This window comes from Rhinopithecus bieti, unplaced genomic scaffold, assembly GCF_001698545.2.
Source record: "Rhinopithecus bieti isolate Rb0 unplaced genomic scaffold, ASM169854v2 scaffold_65310, whole genome shotgun sequence".
Classification (NCBI taxonomy): domain Eukaryota; kingdom Metazoa; phylum Chordata; class Mammalia; order Primates; family Cercopithecidae; genus Rhinopithecus; species Rhinopithecus bieti.
This window is the reverse complement of record NW_016824718.1, coordinates 2,480-23,465: the sequence shown is the minus strand read 5'-3', so window position 1 is coordinate 23,465 and position 20,986 is coordinate 2,480. Positions and strand designations below refer to the sequence as shown.

The following is a 20,986-nucleotide window of genomic DNA, read 5'->3' as shown; positions in this document are numbered from 1 at the left end:
TTACCCTTATAGGTCATCTCTGAAAAGACGAATTAGAAAAAAAACCCTCCTAATATCTGTTTTAAAATACAAAATTATCTTTAAAACACTATAGTAGGTTCTATTCAAGTTTATTTTATTGCCACTGACTTTATCCAGGCCAGCTTGTTCTCGTCTAACTTACTTAATCACATTCTTCCTGGTATCTCTGCCTCTGGTCCAACCCTTTCAATCCATTTTTCACATTGTCTTCAAAGAGATCTTTCTGAAACCTAATTCTGTTTGTGATACTCCACTGATTAAACGGTTCAGGGATTCAGAAGAGAGTTCTGAAAAATTAAAGACAGAATATATTCAAAGCTTTACCCAGGCTTCCTAGCACCTTCCAAGCTTCTCTGCCTTATTCTGCACCATTTCTTCTCATGCACCCTTTCCACTAGCCTCAACAAACTAGTTGTAGTAGTGGAAACAGAACTCACAGTCACTATTTTTTGTTCCTTAACACTGAACTTAATACGCTCTCATTCTTTAAATCTCAAGTGTCAGTTTCTTTGGGAAGGCTTTCCAGATTTGTCATTCATTTAGATGTCTCTTCTCTGTAATCCTACAGGGCCCCACCACCCTGTGCTATCACTGATTTGCTTATCTGCCTTTACTACCAGACAGTGAATTTCTTGTTTGCATAGACAAGTGAGATTGAGTGTGTATTCATTTAACCTGAATACCGCCTATCCCCCCTCAGACAACGTGGAGCATGGTGAACACAAAATGGTGTTGGTGTAGGGCTAATGTGCTAATCCTGGGATACTAAGTGCTAGGAACACAGAGGGAAGATGCACTGGAAGCCAAAGGCCTGTTACCGGTCAGGTACTTAGCAGGTAGGAACTCATCCAACGCATTTCCCTGATCAAGTTAACGCTTTTTTTACTTTGTCTTAAGGTTGTACAAATGTTTTACCTCCCACATCATATCCCTGAGAACTAGGAGCTTGTCTTGTCTATGAACCTTTGACTATTCCTTATATATACTAGTCATTTAAGTGTATGTTAAAGTAATACATTTTGATGTTTTAAAATAATTTTGATTTAGGTCAGGCTTGGGAGCTCACGCCTGTAATCCCAGCACTTTAGGAGGCCGAGGCGGGCGGATCACTTGAGGTCAGGAATTCAAAACCAGCCTGGCCAACATGGTGAAACCCTGTCTCTACTAAAAATATAAAAAAAATTAGCCGGGCATGGTGGCAGGTGCCTGTAATCCCAGCTACTCAGGAGGCTGAGGCAGGAGGATCACTTAAACCCAGGAGGCAGAGGTTGCAGTGAGCCAAGATCGTGCCACTGCACTCCAGCCTGGGTGACAGAGCAAAACTCCATCTCAAAAAAAAAAAAAAAAAAAAAAAAAAAAAAAAAAAAAAAAAAAAAGAAGAAATAAATAAAAATAAAATAATTTTGATTTATAGAAAAAATATGTAAAGGACAAAATATTTGTGAAGTTCAACATTTTAAACAAAAGTTTTCAGAACAGTGTTGTAAAGAGAGAAGGATAAAAGATAAATTAAGGATGGATAAACATATTCAGATAAAATTAAAGACTACCTAACCCCAAATGTGCTGACATGTAAATATCTTCTCTAACTTGATTTTCACATACTTATATAGGGAACCAGGTATACTCCAATAGAAAATATTGGTTCAGCCTAACACAAAAGTCATGGTTTTACTGTTCAGATGGAAAACAAATAAATGACTTGGTCATGGTTTCAATTTACTATCTTTTTTTCCCCACTGTTACTATATCTGCATTTTAAGTAATATGTTTATTACAGCAAAATTACTTGAAAATTTTGATAAATCAATTTTCTAAAATTTTTTACAGTTAAAAAATTTTTTTATGATTATGACTGACATTTTGTTATTGATCTCTTAACCTTAAAGTTTAAATGTACCAGAAGTTCTGCTATTTAAAATAAAACTCTGGAAACAATCTTGAAATAGAAAAGTCTCCATCATCCCCTAATTTATCTGCTTTGTAGTTATTTTATATTTTCTTATAGAATCACCTACCTAGTCCTATCTGGGAAACAAATGCAAACGAATATGTTTTAGAAAACTATTCAAACAGAATTCTATTTTAAATTCCAAATTATTAAGAGTATAACTAGTGACTACTTTGGCATGAGAAAGATTAACCAGCCACTGCATGGAGGGAGAAATAGTTGGCTGAACTTTACATATAATCATAAAGAGCAGAAATAATAAAATTAGCATAGTTTGGTCAGGAAGAATCAAGAATGAGTGGGAAGTAAAGACATTTTCTGAAGTTCAGCAAAACAAGAATGAATAAGGCAAAACCTGGGAATCCTAAGTATGAATTGTAGAAAAAGAAACTTGAAAAGACCAGTATTTAACGCAGCTACAACTGCTTCTCAGTGAAATACATTATGAAGGCCCATTTCCCTATAGAAAAAAAGAAAACCTGTAATGAACGTATCATATCCTTTAAGACAATCCAACAGTCACTTAAATATAATGTTCGGATAACCCAAGCAACTTTGTTCTTAACCAAATCTCCTAAAACAGATTTCTCCTATTAGCAAGGGAGCATGCTCATTTAGGATCATGAGTATAGTCCGTTTGGCCATCTTAGCTCTCATATGTATTAAGAGGTGCTCTGGTTTCCAAATCAAGCCTCATGTGAATTTAATGGGTATGAAGCGGTTCTTTGGTGACCGATAACCTAGTAGATGAGATCACAAGTGCTAATTTAAAACGCCTACTACAGTGCCCACTATATAGAAAGCTCTCTAGGATTTGTTTTCCTTCCTTCCCTTGCAACTCTGTCATAAAAAACACAAATCTATAGCCCAAAAGAATTGCACAAGACAAGGATGATCTGTTACTGATACCTTAAATATTTAATAATTTATTGTAAAAGCATTTTGTATACCACCATTACAAATACTGAATATGGTTTTATGAAAGTTATAATTTTATAACAAAAATATTTCCTAAATACCAAAGCAATCCACCTGTTTTCTTCTTAATCTCAGTATAACAGCTAATATTAGGGTTAGAATTTAACCCTAGCAGACATGAAAATTTGGTCTCTTGGTTTATTTTTTATTTATTTTTTGAGACAGAGTCTCGCTCTGCTGCCCAGGCTAGAGTCCAGTGGTTTGATCTCGGCTGACTGCAAACTCCGCCTCCCGGGTTCACGCCATTCTCCTGCCTTAGCCTCCCAAGTAGCTGGGACTACAGGCGCCCACCACCACGGCCGGCTAATTTTTTTTTTTGTATTTTTAGTAGAGACGGGGTTTCACTGTGTTAGCCAGGATGGTCTTGATCTCCTGACCTCGTGATCCACCCACCTTGGGCTCCCAAAGTGCTGGGATTACAGATGTGAGTCACTGTGCCTGGTGGGTCTCTTGGTTTATAAATATAGTCAGATACATAGGAACATTGACTGGCATTTCCATGTCAAGAAACATGGTTATATGTATAGCCAAGACATGGATAACCGACAAGTTTTAAAGAAATGTACACATCTCTAGTTACAGACTTTAACCAGAATTACTACAGGAGAGCTGGCAAATGACAACCACCAATACGTAGATTTGTACACTCCTGAAAAAGACAACATCAAAAAACATTAAGAAATTTGGCATCAGGTGGACAACATCTAGGTTTTGGGGCTAATATACTGATTCATACATTGTACAAAGTTTCATCATTGCCCCCAACCTTGGAATTTCAGAGTGAGAGCATATACAAAACAATTGCTTTGTCCCTTTTCTCATATTAGAGCTCTGATATTTTCCTAACTCATACAGTCTTCTGGAATGATCTGTCAGATTTTCACTCAACACTGGGTCAGACCTCTTCTATACATGACCTTATCCTTCTCCTGTCTCCTCTGTTTTCAGAGAGCCGGTCAAAGTCTTGGAGGTGGAAATGAACTGCCAACTGATTAACCATTTTCCTTAAGGTAAGAAATGCTGCAACAACTTGGAAAGCAAGGAAGAGAGTGAAGATGATATGTACCGCTTTTTCCAAGGGCAGATTTATTAGGCCTTCATTAAAGAGCAAGAAAAGAATTAAAGGTAACTGCAATAGAAGGCTCAAAAGCCAAAAGCCAGCCAACTCAGGAACCTGCAATGACACATATCAAGAGTAATAAAAATCAGTAAAATATAGTTTTTGTTTATACAGATAAGTACTTATCACTACTGTGAACCTACATTATGGGCTCTGTGAGTGATTCTGAAGGAGGATGACATGGTCCTTGTCCTCAGAGAACTTACAGTCTAGATGAGAAAACTAATTTATGTAAAACAATCCTAGGATACTACACTTTAGTGAACAATTAAGGGCAATATTTAGAAGTACAGACTAAATGCTACAAGAAATAAGAGAGTGATTAGGGTAGGTGAAAGAAAGAAATAAGAGAGTGATTAGGGTAGGTGAAAGAAAGACCTCAGGGATGTAGGCTTTTAAAGTTGTGGAGTAGGAAGAGGCAAAAAGGTAAGTAAGCAAACACGTGATACTAGCATGATTGGGAATCAGCACATCAGCCTGGAATGGATGGCTGAGTGAGAAAACAGCAAAACCTACAGTAAGACAGGCTGGGTGGGGCCTTATTATGAAGGGCCTAGAAAACCACAGGAATCTTTAGGCATTATCCCTACACTCTGGTAACCATAAATGCTTAGGTAGCATGATGATGCAGAAAACATGGGCCTGCCATAGGAAACGAATTCATAATTTTCCCCCGTTTTCTTATTCAGGATCCAAATACACATGTTTAAGTAACCATGTATTTTCAAGACTGATGAGAAGAGGGAAAATATCAATTTTAAGTGTTTACCACATTCATATACTTTACATAAATCATTTCACTTAATCACAACAAACCTGTGAAATAAATATTATTTTCCTCATTTTATATATGAGGAAACCAGGGCTCAAGAGATTAAGCAAACAGACCACAGTGACAGAAGTGGTAAAGCTGGAGTCAGGCTTTAAATTCAGGCCTGTGCTCTTTCTGCCACACCTCACTGCCTTTTACTTGTTATGAAAACTGATTTCATTTATATCTATCACTGAGAGAAAGGAAAAAAGAGCTTACCTTCTCCTGTAGGTTACCCATGTAGCCCAGATACAACCGGATAGCTTCAATTAAGGTTATTAGGATGATAACAGTGATCGCAATGAATTTGTAGTAATCAGGCAAGATTGAATACTAAAAGAAAGGCCAAAACATGTTTGTAAAATCGCACGTATAGTAACACTGATTTGAGATAGAAAAAAATTATTAAGAACTTTAATTTTATTGACACTCTAACAACGTCAGTGCAGCAAAAGTATTAAAGCTTAGATTTACCTTCACGTGAAGCATCATAATGCTGCTCACCCACCACAGTGGGAAATAGTAGGTATTAAAATAAAGTGACATCTGCAATGGCAAACTGGAGAGCATTTCATTTTCTACAGAAGGAACAGAAAAGGAACAAATTATGAAACTTGTATATATATATATATCCTATCCCCTAGAATTAATAACTATAATATTGACTCAGTAAAACACCAAATTTTAAGCCTATTTATANAAAAAAAAAAAAAAAAAAAAAAAAAAGAAGAAGAAATAAATAAAAATAAAATAATTTTGATTTATAGAAAAAATATGTAAAGGACAAAATATTTGTGAAGTTCAACATTTTAAACAAAAGTTTTCAGAACAGTGTTGTAAAGAGAGAAGGATAAAAGATAAATTAAGGATGGATAAACATATTCAGATAAAATTAAAGACTACCTAACCCCCAAATGTGCTGACATGTAAATATCTTCTCTAACTTGATTTTCACATACTTATATAGGGAACCAGGTATACTCCAATAGAAAATATTGGTTCAGCCTAACACAAAAAGTCATGGTTTTACTGTTCAGATGGAAAACAAATAAATGACTTGGTCATGGTTTCAATTTACTATCTTTTTTTCCCCACTGTTACTATATCTGCATTTTAAGTAATATGTTTATTACAGCAAAATTACTTGAAAATTTTGATAAATCAATTTTCTAAAATTTTTTACAGTTAAAAAATTTTTTTATGATTATGACTGACATTTTGTTATTGATCTCTTAACCTTAAAGTTTAAATGTACCAGAAGTTCTGCTATTTAAAATAAAACTCTGGAAACAATCTTGAAATAGAAAAGTCTCCATCATCCCCTAATTTATCTGCTTTGTAGTTATTTTATATTTTCTTATAGAATCACCTACCTAGTCCTATCTGGGAAACAAATGCAAACGAATATGTTTTAGAAAACTATTCAAACAGAATTCTATTTTAAATTCCAAATTATTAAGAGTATAACTAGTGACTACTTTGGCATGAGAAAGATTAACCAGCCACTGCATGGAGGGAGAAATAGTTGGCTGAACTTTACATATAATCATAAAGAGCAGAAATAATAAAATTAGCATAGTTTGGTCAGGAAGAATCAAGAATGAGTGGGAAGTAAAGACATTTTCTGAAGTTCAGCAAAACAAGAATGAATAAGGCAAAACCTGGGAATCCTAAGTATGAATTGTAGAAAAGAAACTTGAAAAGACCAGTATTTAACGCAGCTACAACTGCTTCTCAGTGAAATACATTATGAAGGCCCATTTCCCTATAGAAAAAAAGAAAACCTGTAATGAACGTATCATATCCTTTAAGACAATCCAACAGTCACTTAAATATAATGTTCGGATAACCCAAGCAACTTTGTTCTTAACCAAATCTCCTAAAACAGATTTCTCCTATTAGCAAGGGAGCATGCTCATTTAGGATCATGAGTATAGTCCGTTTGGCCATCTTAGCTCTCATATGTATTAAGAGGTGCTCTGGTTTCCAAATCAAGCCTCATGTGAATTTAATGGGTATGAAGCGGTTCTTTGGTGACCGATAACCTAGTAGATGAGATCACAAGTGCTAATTTAAAACGCCTACTACAGTGCCCACTATATAGAAAGCTCTCTAGGATTTGTTTTCCTTCCTTCCCTTGCAACTCTGTCATAAAAAACACAAATCTATAGCCCAAAAGAATTGCACAAGACAAGGATGATCTGTTACTGATACCTTAAATATTTAATAATTTATTGTAAAAGCATTTTGTATACCACCATTACAAATACTGAATATGGTTTTATGAAAGTTATAATTTTATAACAAAATATTTCCTAAATACCAAAGCAATCCACCTGTTTTCTTCTTAATCTCAGTATAACAGCTAATATTAGGGTTAGAATTTAACCCTAGCAGACATGAAAATTTGGTCTCTTGGTTTATTTTTTATTTATTTTTTGAGACAGAGTCTCGCTCTGCTGCCCAGGCTAGAGTCCAGTGGTTTGATCTCGGCTGACTGCAAACTCCGCCTCCCGGGTTCACGCCATTCTCCTGCCTTAGCCTCCCAAGTAGCTGGGACTACAGGCGCCCACCACCACGGCCGGCTAATTTTTTTTTTTGTATTTTAGTAGAGACGGGGTTTCACTGTGTTAGCCAGGATGGTCTTGATCTCCTGACCTCGTGATCCACCCACCTTGGGCTCCCAAAGTGCTGGGATTACAGATGTGAGTCACTGTGCCTGGTGGGTCTCTTGGTTTATAAATATAGTCAGATACATAGGAACATTGACTGGCATTTCCATGTCAAGAAACATGGTTATATGTATAGCCAAGACATGGATAACCGACAAGTTTTAAAGAAATGTACACATCTCTAGTTACAGACTTTAACCAGAATTACTACAGGAGAGCTGGCAAATGACAACCACCAATACGTAGATTTGTACACTCCTGAAAAGACAACATCAAAAAACATTAAGAAATTTGGCATCAGGTGGACAACATCTAGGTTTTGGGGCTAATATACTGATTCATACATTGTACAAAGTTTCATCATTGCCCCAACCTTGGAATTTCAGAGTGAGAGCATATACAAAACAATTGCTTTGTCCCTTTTCTCATATTAGAGCTCTGATATTTTCCTAACTCATACAGTCTTCTGGAATGATCTGTCAGATTTTCACTCAACACTGGGTCAGACCTCTTCTATACATGACCTTATCCTTCTCCTGTCTCCTCTGTTTTCAGAGAGCCGGTCAAAGTCTTGGAGGTGGAAATGAACTGCCAACTGATTAACCATTTTCCTTAAGGTAAGAAATGCTGCAACAACTTGGAAAGCAAGGAAGAGAGTGAAGATGATATGTACCGCTTTTCCAAGGGCAGATTTATTAGGCCTTCATTAAAGAGCAAGAAAAGAATTAAAGGTAACTGCAATAGAAGGCTCAAAAGCCAAAAGCCAGCCAACTCAGGAACCTGCAATGACACATATCAAGAGTAATAAAATCAGTAAAATATAGTTTTGTTTATACAGATAAGTACTTATCACTACTGTGAACCTACATTATGGGCTCTGTGAGTGATTCTGAAGGAGGATGACATGGTCCTTGTCCTCAGAGAACTTACAGTCTAGATGAGAAAACTAATTTATGTAAAACAATCCTAGGATACTACACTTTAGTGAACAATTAAGGGCAATATTTAGAAGTACAGACTAAATGCTACAAGAAATAAGAGAGTGATTAGGGTAGGTGAAAGAAAGAAATAAGAGAGTGATTAGGGTAGGTGAAAGAAAGACCTCAGGGATGTAGGCTTTTAAAGTTGTGGAGTAGGAAGAGGCAAAAGGTAAGTAAGCAAACACGTGATACTAGCATGATTGGGAATCAGCACATCAGCCTGGAATGGATGGCTGAGTGAGAAAACAGCAAAACCTACAGTAAGACAGGCTGGGTGGGGCCTTATTATGAAGGGCCTAGAAAACCACAGGAATCTTTAGGCATTATCCCTACACTCTGGTAACCATAAATGCTTAGGTAGCATGATGATGCAGAAAACATGGGCCTGCCATAGGAAACGAATTCATAATTTTCCCCGTTTTCTTATTCAGGATCCAAATACACATGTTTAAGTAACCATGTATTTTCAAGACTGATGAGAAGAGGGAAAATATCAATTTTAAGTGTTTACCACATTCATATACTTTACATAAATCATTTCACTTAATCACAACAAACCTGTGAAATAAATATTATTTTCCTCATTTTATATATGAGGAAACCAGGGCTCAAGAGATTAAGCAAACAGACCACAGTGACAGAAGTGGTAAAGCTGGAGTCAGGCTTTAAATTCAGGCCTGTGCTCTTTCTGCCACACCTCACTGCCTTTTACTTGTTATGAAAACTGATTTCATTTATATCTATCACTGAGAGAAAGGAAAAAAGAGCTTACCTTCTCCTGTAGGTTACCCATGTAGCCCAGATACAACCGGATAGCTTCAATTAAGGTTATTAGGATGATAACAGTGATCGCAATGAATTTGTAGTAATCAGGCAAGATTGAATACTAAAAGAAAGGCCAAAACATGTTTGTAAAATCGCACGTATAGTAACACTGATTTGAGATAGAAAAAAATTATTAAGAACTTTAATTTTATTGACACTCTAACAACGTCAGTGCAGCAAAAGTATTAAAGCTTAGATTTACCTTCACGTGAAGCATCATAATGCTGCTCACCCACCACAGTGGGAAATAGTAGGTATTAAAATAAAGTGACATCTGCAATGGCAAACTGGAGAGCATTTCATTTTCTACAGAAGGAACAGAAAAGGAACAAATTATGAAACTTGTATATATATATATATCCTATCCCCTAGAATTAATAACTATAATATTGACTCAGTAAAACACCAAATTTTAAGCCTATTTATAATCATTGACAGTAAAAGGAATATTCATCCTAATACCAGTTAGGTCAAATATTGGCTATTTGGGGTATGTTTCATATTTTCAATTATTTTACCATTTTGCCATTACAGTCTTCTGACTTTTTTGCATATACTACTGGTACAGATTTAATGTAGAATATCAATATAAATCCTATTCAACAGATAATTATCATTGCCTCCTTTGTAGAATTCTATGTAAACAGCATATAAAATTAATGCATAAAATAAATAAAAATGAATCTCTCACATATAAACTAATCTCATACAAAAACAGATTACCAAGATTATATAATTAGACACATCTCTCTTTTCAGCATACCCTAATCTTAGCCATTCTTTAAAGTCCAATTCAGCGTCGTCTTTTCCATCAATACTTCCTTCATCAGTTCCCCCACCCCAGCAGAAATACCTTTTCCCTTCAGGTACTTATCACTCTAAACTGTCAATAAGAAGTGCTAGCAAAGAACCACATTCCCCTCCCCGAAAAACAGTCTGGTGTACTGAACAGATCACGGGCTTCAGAGTTCAAGCAAACCCGAGCTCCCCAAACCTCTGTGATCCTGGATGTCAGACTTGATATAAATTATTTAAGTTCTTTGAGCTTCTATTTCTTCATCTGTAAAATAGTGAAATTAAAACTTCCCAGGCTGCTTGTGAGAATTAGAGCCAATATGAATTATTTCATCCTAGCACTGTGCTGGGCACACTTAGTAGGCACTCAACAAATATTAGTCCCCTTTTCTTCTTCTCTTCTACTTATCTACTTATCTGCAAGCACATACCATGTCCTATCCTAATTTGAGACCCTCATAGAATCTAGCATCTTGCTTTATATGCAGTGAATATCAAATACACATAAGAATGAATTAATGAAAGCATACTGTCATAAGGACATTACTAGTATAGCCATTTGTGATACATGAGTTCCATTTACCTAAGGTTGATTCCATAACACTTTTTGCTTTTATGTAAGAGAGAAGGGTCCTAAATTAAGAATTTGATTTTTAAAATTGAACCCTACAAAATATATCCTAAATTTGACTAAATTCTTAAGAGCGGACACATATATTGAAATCAGTTGCTCTACACGTAAGATTTTAAAGGCCCTAAAATAAATGTCTTAAAAACATTATTTTCTCCTTTTCTCCATAGTTGAGTGTTTTTATCTGTCATTTAATAATTTTAAAATATAAGAAATAGTCATGGTCTCTCACAGCAAAATAGTTTCTTTTAGCTCCAAGAATATGCCTGATTATTATGATCTACTTTTGCTTGCAACTGCTTATTAAATTACCACTGATAAATGAATGAATTCTTAAAATCTGTTAAATCTGAAGACAACTCACCAGCATAGGATCTTTCTGATAGCAACAGCACAATGCTGTGGACATGGTAATTACATAAATTTGTTATTACAGTACAAATAATCAAACCTACTTCTGATCCACAAAGAAGAAAATATGGGAAAGAATAATAAATTGGGCAAGCAGAACATTTCAGTACCTTTGAGAAGAAACTGTAGTCAAATTTTGCAAAGAATGGTTTTTATGTTACAAGTATTGTGTGTTAACATCTTAAAGGTTATGCTATGTCCATATTTCAGCAGATCAAACTTATAATCATGGAAATGAAAATCAAATTGATATGTAAATGAACCTTAAAAGCATAAGATATAAATTTACTGAATTTTGCAAAAGTTCAAGTTGAGTTCTGTAAATGGAATTTAAATTAAAACATACAATATAAATCAGGGATAGGTAAACAACTGGTCAGCTGCCTAAACGTTTTTGTACAGTCAATGAGCTAAAAATGTTTTTTCACCTTTAAATGGTTAAAAAAGTAATATTTTTTCATACGTGAAATCCGTATGAAATACAAATTTCAGTGTCCTTAAAGTTTTATTGGAACACAGCCATGCCTATTCAATAACTATTGTCAGTGGCTGCCGTGGAGACCATATGGCCTACAAAGCCTAAAGTATTTACTATCTGGCCCTTTTCAGAAAACGTCTTTTTACCTTGTATTATCAGACGTTAGCGCTCATTAAGCCTCATCCTTGGAACCAGAAACGTGAAACCTAATTTTTTCACATTTTTCTCTGTACATCCTAAATCATAAAGGCCTACATTTGGGGAATAGGCAAGTGATCAAGGTGACAAAATGCAGCTTTGGGAACTGCCTTTACTTTTCTCTGTCCCTTTTAAAAATTCTCTAAAACCAAGCAGTGGAAAAGATTTATATTTCCCAGCAGACTTGAATGATGGAAACCACATGGGTTTAGTTGACAGTGTGTTGTCTACCATCATGATGTAGGAGGAGGAAACTGTTCTGGAGGAAACTGCGTTATCACTTGTCATCAAGTTGAAGGATGCAGAGGCATCATGGTATTTTCTTACCTTATGGTAAGAGTTACATATAGGGGAGGAGGAGGAGAAGGCAGGGAAGGGGTGAGTTTTGTTGAACGTCTGGCTAGTATGGCACATGCCAGTTGGGAGTGGATGGTGGTTTGAAAGGACTCTTTAAAAAAAAATTTTTTTTTTTCCCCTAATCTTTTCTGCCAGAAAATGGCCTTGCTTAGGAACCTACTTGCTCTGCTAGGAAAAGGGAAAAGGCAAATTTGTTCCCTGGGGTGGGGGTGGGGACGGGGAAGGTGGGATTGCCTGGGCTGTTCCTCGCCATCCTGGACAGAAAAGCCAGGGCGGGCGCCGCAGAGGAAAAGCAAGTTGGGCCTTCGCTCTCGCGGTGCGCGGGGGACTAGCCTGTGCAGCAAGGGTGGCTTTTATCTTTTTATTTTTGGGGTTTCCCAGGAGCAATGATGGGCCTTGCACAGCACAGAGGTCGGCCCCACCTCAGCTGCCGGGCTTGCACGAGCGGGCCAGGCGCTACCGCGCGCAGACCAGGCCGGGCCTGGGGCCGGAGGCCGCCAGCGCCTCAGCTCCCCGCCCGGGCCGGCCCCTCCTCCAAGGCGCTGGCCCGCACTGCGGGGAACCGACTAAAATGGCGACATCGCCATTTTAGGTACGGGCAAATTCTGGACGCTCCAAACCCCACGCCAAGCCCTTGGCAGGCCACACCCCCTGCGCCGGCCTCGGTCACTCACCGGGACCCTCACTGTACTCCGGCACAGTACGATTGGAATCAGTGAACACAGCCCGGCTGAAGTTTCCCAGCCGCTGGCGTATCGGATCCGGCAGCTCCATGCCTGGGCCTCGGTATCCCTCGCCCCCTGAGATACAGGCTAGTCTGCGCTCTCCGAGGCTCCGTCGTTCTCACGGCAACCGGCCAACCGCCAACCGGCCGGCGAGAAGCCGGCGAGACCCGGGAGCGCGCGGGGGTGCCCAGCTGTGCCGGGTCTCGTCGGGAGCCCGCGCAACCTTGAAGGGACCGGCGTGCTCAGAGCGCTTTCCAGGCCCCGGGAGCCGCGCACCTCGGCCGTGTCCAAAACGGCAGATCTCTTAGTTCTGCTTTGAGCCCGACCATCCTAAAAACAAACCTATACTAAGAAATGAGCTGGGGTTGGACTGCGATACAAGGAGCCCTCACATCTTGCCAGTGAAACTGTAAATCGGTACAACCTTTCTGGAGGGAAATAGAGAATGAATGCAGAGCTTAAAGAATGTCTAGAGGTGTAGGGGTGTGTGTGAGAGAGAGATACTATGACTGATTATTTTTTAATAAGAAAATACAGCAATGGGCAACTGATTAAATGTACTGGAGCATATACATTCAATGGAGTATGTTTCAGCTGCTTATAAAATGCTTGCAAAGAATATTGAATGATATAGTTTATGTAAAAATAAAGCAGAAATAAAACTAAGTGAGAATGAACCTAATTTAGCAAAATTTATGTGTATGAGTGGAGGGGAGGAGAGAGCATGTGCACACTGACTTGAAAAAAAACTGGAAAAAAATAAATGTTAACAGTAGTTATCACTGGATAGTAGGATTGTAGGTGATTCAAAAATTTTTAAACACTTCTGTATTTTCTAGCTTTCTCTCAAATAAGATATATTACTTAAATGAAACTAAGTGTACTATATATACAGAAAAATTGTATACCTTTTGTAAGTAATAAACATATAAAGATAGATTACTTAAAAAAAACTAAGTGTAATATACATACATAGACAAACTGAAATCTGCATGTCTAACCAGCACCCTGTTCAAGAAACGTTACAATATTCCCAGAAACTCCCCCTTCCTATTTCCTTTCAGTCACCAAACCCCCTCCTCACTCATAACTAACCTTTCCTGAATTCTAATAGCAAAGGAGAGTTTTGCCTTTTTTTTTTAAATCAGAACATTTATTGTGTGACTAATTCAAATTTTGTTTTTTTGAGACGGAGTCTTGCTCTATCGCCCAGGCTGGAGTGCAGTGGCACAATCTGGGCTCACTGCAACCTCCGCCTCCCGGGTTCAAGTGATTCTTCTGCCTCAGCCTACCGAGTAGCTGGGATTACAGGCGCCCGCCACCACACTCAGTTAATTATTGTGTTTTTAGTAGAGACAGGGTTTCGCCATGTTTGCCAGGCTGGTCTTGAACTCCTGCTGCAACAGCTGTCCTCTTGGGTTTAGGTGGCGTTCCTTCACAAAAGCCATGCCTTAACCTGCTGTACACAATTTTTAAGTGCCTCATTCGACCAGTCCAGTTGGTATTTTGTTTTTTAGCCTCTGCACTCCAATTATACTTTGTCTTGGCTTGGGAGCGGAGCCGCATTTGCCACAGGCAGACTTTTGAAGGAGGTAGATGTTAGAGTCACAAGGCAGCACTAGCTGTGCATCTTATTGCACCACTTTCTAGATGTGACACTCCCTTTGTCATCTTGCTTCTCAGTTTTGCATATTTATATAAAAGCAATCATACTGTAAGTACTTTTTAAAAATAAAAACTGGCTTTGTTTTCAACATTACTTTCATGAAATTCCTTCATATCATTGAGTATAGATTCTTTTGCCTTGCTCTGTGTGGTCATACCACAATAAGCTTACTCATTCTACTGTTGATGACTCTCTGTATTTTCTAGTTTGCAGCTGTTATGAATAGTGCTGCTTTGGTGAAAAGATGCCTCTTGGTGAGCATATGCATGCATTTTTGTTGAGTGTATATCGAGAGTGGAATTGCCATGTCATAGGATACGAAAGACCCAGCTTTAGTAGAGGCTGCCAACGGTTTTCCAAAGTGATCGAACTAATTCCTGCTGCCTCCAGCAATGTATGAATATTTCCATTACTCCATATACTTCACCAGCACTTGTTATTTGTTATCCTTTCCTTTTAGCCCTTCTGATGGGTGTGTGGTAAAAGTATTATTTTTACAATCAAAAGGAAAATTACACATTTATATAAATGCAAGAAGAAGATATGGGTAGAAATAAATTCATGACTAGAATTGTAAAATAGTTACACAAACGTTTATTGCATTCCTACTGTGTTTTTGGGTATTGTGCTAGGCTAATTAGGGATATAGTCCCTCTCATCAAGAAGCACAGCTCAGTGAAAGAGTGAGAGATATGGAAAGAAGTAAGTGCAAACACTGTTATGAGTGCTCTATTAGAGGACCACTGACGAAGAACCAATTAATTCAGGTTGAAGATGTCAGGGAAAAGCTGGTTAACTTCTGCTTCATTTCAAGATGGAGCTCAGACCTGAGAATCTCCAAAAAGGCTTCTAGGACCTTCCTGAAGTAGCTTAGGTGCTCTCTTCCGTGTTTCCCAAAGCATCTTCCTGTTGTTTCTTTGGTCACAGTGCTGGTCACTCTATACTAAAATTGTCTGTTTATGTGTCTGTGTCTCTTGCTAGTCCTTAAGCTCTTAGAGGTCAAGAATGGGCTTTCATCTTTATATCCCCAACACTAGCACAGTGTGGTACCTGGCCAAGAGTAGGAGCTGGATGACCGTTGAGTGAGTAAAACGAAGAAAAAGCCTAATAACCGCTCTCTTGTCTTCCCGTTCTAGTTCAAGGACTTAGCCAGCCCTGTATAAGGTTCACTTTGTAGAATGGTGAATTGGTGTATTAAAACAGTGAATTTATAACAATTTTAAAAACCTTAGCAACAGAGAATCACTTCTCATCTATCAAATGAACCGAGGTTTTTTTTATAAAGGGAACAGTGAAGCAGGAGGCCTCAGGCTCAGCTGATTGAATTATAATTTGGCCAACTGCATTGAGACAAGCAATTGGCAATATATAGAAATAGCCTTTGGGCCGGGCGTGGTGGCTCACCCCTGTAATCCCAGCACTTTGGGAGGCTGAGGCGGGCAGATCACGAGGTCAGGAGATCGAGACCATCCTGGCTAACACGGTGAAACCCCGTCTCTACTAAAACACAAAAAACTAGCCGGGGAGGTGGTGGGCGCCTGTAGTCCCAGCTACTTGGGAGGCTGAGGCAGGAGAATGGCATAAACCCGGGAGCCGGAGCTTGCAGTGAGCTGAGATCTGGCCACTGCACTCCAGCCTGGGCGACAGAGCGAGATTCCGTCTCAAAAAAAAAAAATACAAAAAATTAGCCGGGCGTGGTGGTGGGTGCCTGTGGTCCCAGCTGCTTGGGAGGCTGAGGCAGGAGAATGGCAGGAGGAGGAGCTTGCAGTGAGCCGAGATCGTGCCACTGCATTCCAGCCTGGGCCACAGAGTGAGAATCCGTCTCAAAAAAAAAAAAAAAAAGAGCCTTTAAAACATTCCTGCCTCCTTTAATATAATAATTTAAATCTTAAGACTCTGGGGAAAATAATGATAGAAACAAAGTTTTATACACCAAATGCTTCTCCAACATTATTGATAATTGCTTAGAAAAGAGAGAGGCGAGTGGGCATTTGAAGTACCCAACCACAGGGCCTCGTTAAGCAGATTATGATATTTAGGGCGAGGTGTTGGGCTGCGGTAGAGAGAATGTCCTTGGAAGCTGAGAGAACAGGGTTCAAATACCCTAAAATTCCCAATGTACCATTTAAGAGCTATGTGACTGATTTCAGATACTTGTTTTGTAAAGTAAGAATAATGATATCTTACTGTTGTGGTTGATGTGAATATTATATCATTAAGGCTCTCTATACATGATAGCTACCATTTACACATCAATTAAAGTGAAGTTTATGAAGAAGCAACACCTAGAGTGGAGTCAAATAATGCTGGTATTTAATTTTGTGAATTCTACTGGACCTGCTAGGTAATACCTCTATTGCTTTCCTAATAAAGACAGTGGAGGCAATTAAGCATTAAAGCAGTCCATTATGTTAACCAAAAACCTATGTGAATTCTTATCAAAACCCTAAGTGAATTATTTTAAATATATTTTCCCCCAGCATTGAGAAAAGATGTAAGATACCTTCTTCAGATTGTAATTATTTTATCAAAATCCTGGAGGAAAAAAAATTGATAGAATTATGGGTATTTTTCCTTCTAATTTTATTATTCAAATTTCCTATATAAGCATACATTTTCTAGTTAGAAAAAAATCTTGTTAAAAATAAATTGAGAGGAAGAGGCAATGATGATGCAAAAACATTAGAGAAGATAATTTGAGGGGAAAAAAATGTGGTTTGGAATGAGTCCTACCATTATTGATGTATCATAAATGGTCCAAGGGGCTCAAAAAAACTTTCCAAATGTTACCTTATTAGTTGATGCTCCCAATATTTATGGGCAATTACATTAGAAATACTAAAGGAGATCCTTCAGTGTTTCACTAATGTGATTGGCTATACAGGAGCAGATCGACATTCATGAACAATGAAGACTAGTATGATTTGGGTTTCCCATCTTCTAGATGTACTACTTATTAGGATCTAAAGAAAGAAGTATGGGCTGGGCACAGTGGCTCACACCTGCAATCCCAACACTTTGGGAGGCCAAGGTGGGCTGATCACAAGGTCAGGAGTTCAAGACCAACCTGGCCAATATGGTGAAACCCCGTGTATACTAAAAATACAAAAATTAGCCGGGTGTGGTGATGGGCCCCTGTAGTCCCAGCTACTCGGGAGGCTGAGGCAGAAGAATTGCTTGAACCCAGGAGGCAGAGGTTGCAGTGAGCTGAGATTGCACCACTGTACTTCAGCCTGGGCGACAGAGTGAGGCTCCATCTCAAGAAAAAAAAAAAAAAAAAAAAAAGACATATGGAATCTCTGTACTTAAAATCACAGGAATCATTTTAGGTTAATGCATAGTCCCATAAAGTTTAAACTGCTTAGTTCTTATACCAGTGTTGATGTTCAGAGTAATAGCTGTTTCTACAATAGTTGTTTAATGTATTTCTTGGGGTTTAATTACATTTATCATTGGGTTATTTGTTTTCACAAACATTTTGAGACTGATGCAATGATTAGCTTCCCTTTGATAAGGGACCATGTTGTCTGGTAGTAATGTATTATCTTACATGACAAGAAACTGATTTGGGGAGTTATTTATTTATTTATTGAGGTAGGGTCTCACTCTGTTACCCAGGCTGGAGTGCAGTGGTGCAATTATAGCTCACTGTAGCCTCAACCTCCTGGGCTCAAGTGATCCACCCACTTCAGTCTCTCTAATAGCTGGGACTACCGGGGTGTGCCACCACATCCAGCTAATTTTTTTTTTTTATTTTGTAGTGACAAGGTCTCCCTATGTTGCCTAGGCTGGTCTCCAACTCCTGGGCTCAAGTGATCCTCCCACCTCAGCCTCTCAAAGTGCTAGGATTATAAGCATGAGCCACCACACCTGACCTGACTTATTTAAATTTCTCCTAGGCATAAAAAAAAATTCTTTCCACTTGATACTAATAAAGAGTTTAGAAATATTTTAAGTAAATATGTCATTCAGTTTATTGCTTTAAAATGAACTGAGAGACATTTCTCAGAATCTAGATAAATTTAAAAGATAAATTATATATTTGGGTATAATATGTAATTATGATTATGATATGATTCCACATTGGCATCCACATTAAAAAAATCTTACTCTAAATTACCTGAAATGTAATCTTATAATCCTCAAATTGTTAATGGATAATCAAAGATTTTTTGATACAAGTCCCTGGTACAATATATTCTATTCACAGTACTTCTCAAAGGTTTATAAGAAAGAATCAGGCTATGAATTATATAGAAAGCAAAATCTCATGAAAGGAATTTTTATACTATATTAAGTCATATTTCAAGGCTGACTTTAATATTTTGTCTCCAAAGACGTCCCCATTGAGAATTTTTATTAGAAAATTGTTTCCCCTTTAAAATACTGTTTATATGATAGTTTTTTGGTTCTGTGGCATTTCTTTGTGTTGGTGTACCACACTGCTCACCTGCTACATCAAGCAGCTGCTCCATGCGTCAACTATGTGGGAGATGGGAATGTCAAGCCGAGGGAAGAAAATCAGTAAAGCAAAAACCCACTTAAGGAAACCTCAGATCTGTCAAGTGAATTATGATACTGATTAGAAGCAGGTGGTCATTTTACTGAATAAGTAATATGTTCCATTTTAGTAGTGATGTCTTACTAAACTAAAAATATTTTGTATATTACACTGTGTAAAGCATAAATTATGTTCCCCTTTCTGGAAGAAAATTAATCTTGACCTGTTATTGATTGTAATAAAATATTGCTTTCCCCACAGTAAATATTGATACATTGTTCACTGTTCTCTCTGGCTTGTTTTAAATTGTGGTTCTGTGCTTTTAACAAATAGTATGCTTTGTTTTCAACAGTATACTTTGCATTGCTTAGCTATGTTCAATTTTGATCCTCAATCACATCAAGATTGTAAGAGTAGAAATTGTATAAATAGACAAGTTAGTACTAAAATGAAAGATGTACCCATAGGTAAAGAGTTCAAATACATTTGAATTATTATACTTAGGTAGCGGAATAATACAATTATCCAAATTTTCTTGAAGGTGTTGGCTTTGCAAAATAGAAAATCATTGCCATTATTCCTGTATCCCATTTCCTTTCGTGCTGTATTTTTAGTTACTACAGAATTGTTATTTTTTTTTCCCACCACATGGTGTGAAGATTAATAGAAGTTCAAGGTGATTGGAGGCAAGTGTAATAAGATGTCAACAGGAATGTGCTCTGATCCCTGACTAAGGTTCAAAGCTGTGCACAGAATGGGGTAAGTTCACATATTCTAACTTGGGAGACCACCTATAGTTAGGCCAGCCTACTAAGGAATGTTGATACAGGGAAACAGTCCTACCACAAACGTTTCCCAAACTACCCCATTCCTACTCATGGAAGTATAAGGAAAGGGTGGGTAGAGAGGAGGTTAGCCTTTTGTGAAGTATAATATTCATAAGGATATTCTCTTCCCTTCCTTCACCCCATTCTCACTGTAAGGGAGAAGATGGAAGCACTTTTTCCTCTCAAAGTCTAACAAGGAACCCTCAGGAGAGTTACATATAAAGTTTAGAAATGCCCAGCCATCCCCCCTCTACAAGGTAAGAGATTGGTGATCATCTCATCTGTCACCTCTCCTGGACCAGCTGACTGCTCCGTGCTTGCAGAGCAAGGAGAGGGGACAAGAGAGATGGCCTAGCTAAGGGAGGAGGCACCACAATAGCCCACATTCCTATCTCCAAGAGGCTGCTAGCTGGACCCCTCACAGGAGAGGTCAAGTAGGTGCAAGATATACATCTGAAGGAACTGGGCAGTGGAGAGGCCCCCAATGACCCTTGCCAGTGAGGGAGCCAGTACTTGGATTCTCTCCAGTATAGAGGACATTGAAAGTCTGACAGGACTAAATAAAGAAGCAGCAATATCCTACAGAGAAGAAATTGCAACCTTTCTAGGAAGCCATATGAAATATCTGCTTCCCTATTCTTCTTGCCCTAATATCAGAAGGGAAGCAACCAAAAGAAAGAGAAGGAAGGATATAAAGAGCAGAGCACCTGCCACTCCACCGTCACACACGCATGCACTCCAAGCCACTAGCAATTGACGTCTACTTTTGGACAAGTCTGGAAGTAAAGGAGGAAAAAGAAGGGAGGAAAAAATAGTTTTAAATCCTGTTTGAAGCTTAAGTTGAAATGAACAAAATGGAGCCTTACATGCTGGAATGAGATGATCTTAATAACTTGAAGAGGTTAATAAATGGAATCAAGCCAGGGTGTGATTAAAAGAGTTGACACCCAGAAAAAAAAAAAAAAGAGGGTGGATAGTGGGTGGATATTTATTTATTTATTTATTTATTTATTTATTTATTTATTTATTTATTTTGAGA

The 20,986-nt window shown here is 38.0% G+C and overlaps 2 protein-coding genes and 1 long non-coding RNA gene across 3 annotated transcripts; 1 reads left to right on the top strand and 2 right to left on the bottom strand.

Annotated features, from left to right (window-relative positions):
• Window positions 1-3,317: 3,317 nt before the first annotated feature.
• On the bottom strand, window positions 3,318-5,469 carry LOC108522381 (transmembrane protein 17-like). The gene is made up of 4 exons (XM_017862522.1): window positions 5,356-5,469; window positions 5,101-5,214; window positions 4,017-4,124; window positions 3,318-3,599 (listed from the first exon to the last, which is right to left on the bottom strand). The coding sequence occupies exons 1-4, from the start codon at window positions 5,449-5,451 to the stop codon at window positions 3,549-3,551; spliced, it is 369 nt and encodes a 122-aa protein (XP_017718011.1). The 5' UTR covers window positions 5,452-5,469; the 3' UTR covers window positions 3,318-3,548.
• Window positions 5,470-7,925: 2,456 nt separating this feature from the next.
• On the bottom strand, window positions 7,926-13,757 carry LOC108522378 (transmembrane protein 17-like). Its single transcript, XM_017862521.1, is given in 5 exon segments — window positions 7,926-8,228; window positions 8,231-8,333; window positions 9,306-9,419; window positions 9,561-9,664; window positions 12,903-13,757. Coding segments are annotated over 5 exon segments (594 nt in total). The 5' UTR covers window positions 13,003-13,757; the 3' UTR covers window positions 7,926-8,055.
• On the top strand, window positions 13,294-20,182 carry LOC108522380 (uncharacterized). Its single transcript, XR_001883443.1, has 3 exons — window positions 13,294-13,370; window positions 19,780-19,879; window positions 20,104-20,182. It is a non-coding gene; the product is annotated as an uncharacterized LOC108522380 (long non-coding RNA).
• The last annotated feature ends 804 nt before the right edge of the window (window positions 20,183-20,986 follow it).

What these genes read in the sequence shown, in the direction of transcription:
- LOC108522381 (XM_017862522.1), bottom strand. Translation starts at nt 5,451, where the DNA reads ATGCTCTCCAGTTTGCCATTGCAGATGTCACTTTATTTTAATACCTAC. An exon ending in TTATGATGCTTCACGTGAAG is followed by an intron (nt 5,215 to 5,355) that starts GTAAATCTAAGC and finishes CCTTTCTTTTAG; the next exon opens with TATTCAATCTTGCCTGATTA. An exon ending in ATCTGCCCTTGGAAAAAGCG is followed by an intron (nt 3,600 to 4,016) that starts GTACATATCATC and finishes TGTCTTTTTCAG; the next exon opens with GAGTGTACAAATCTACGTAT.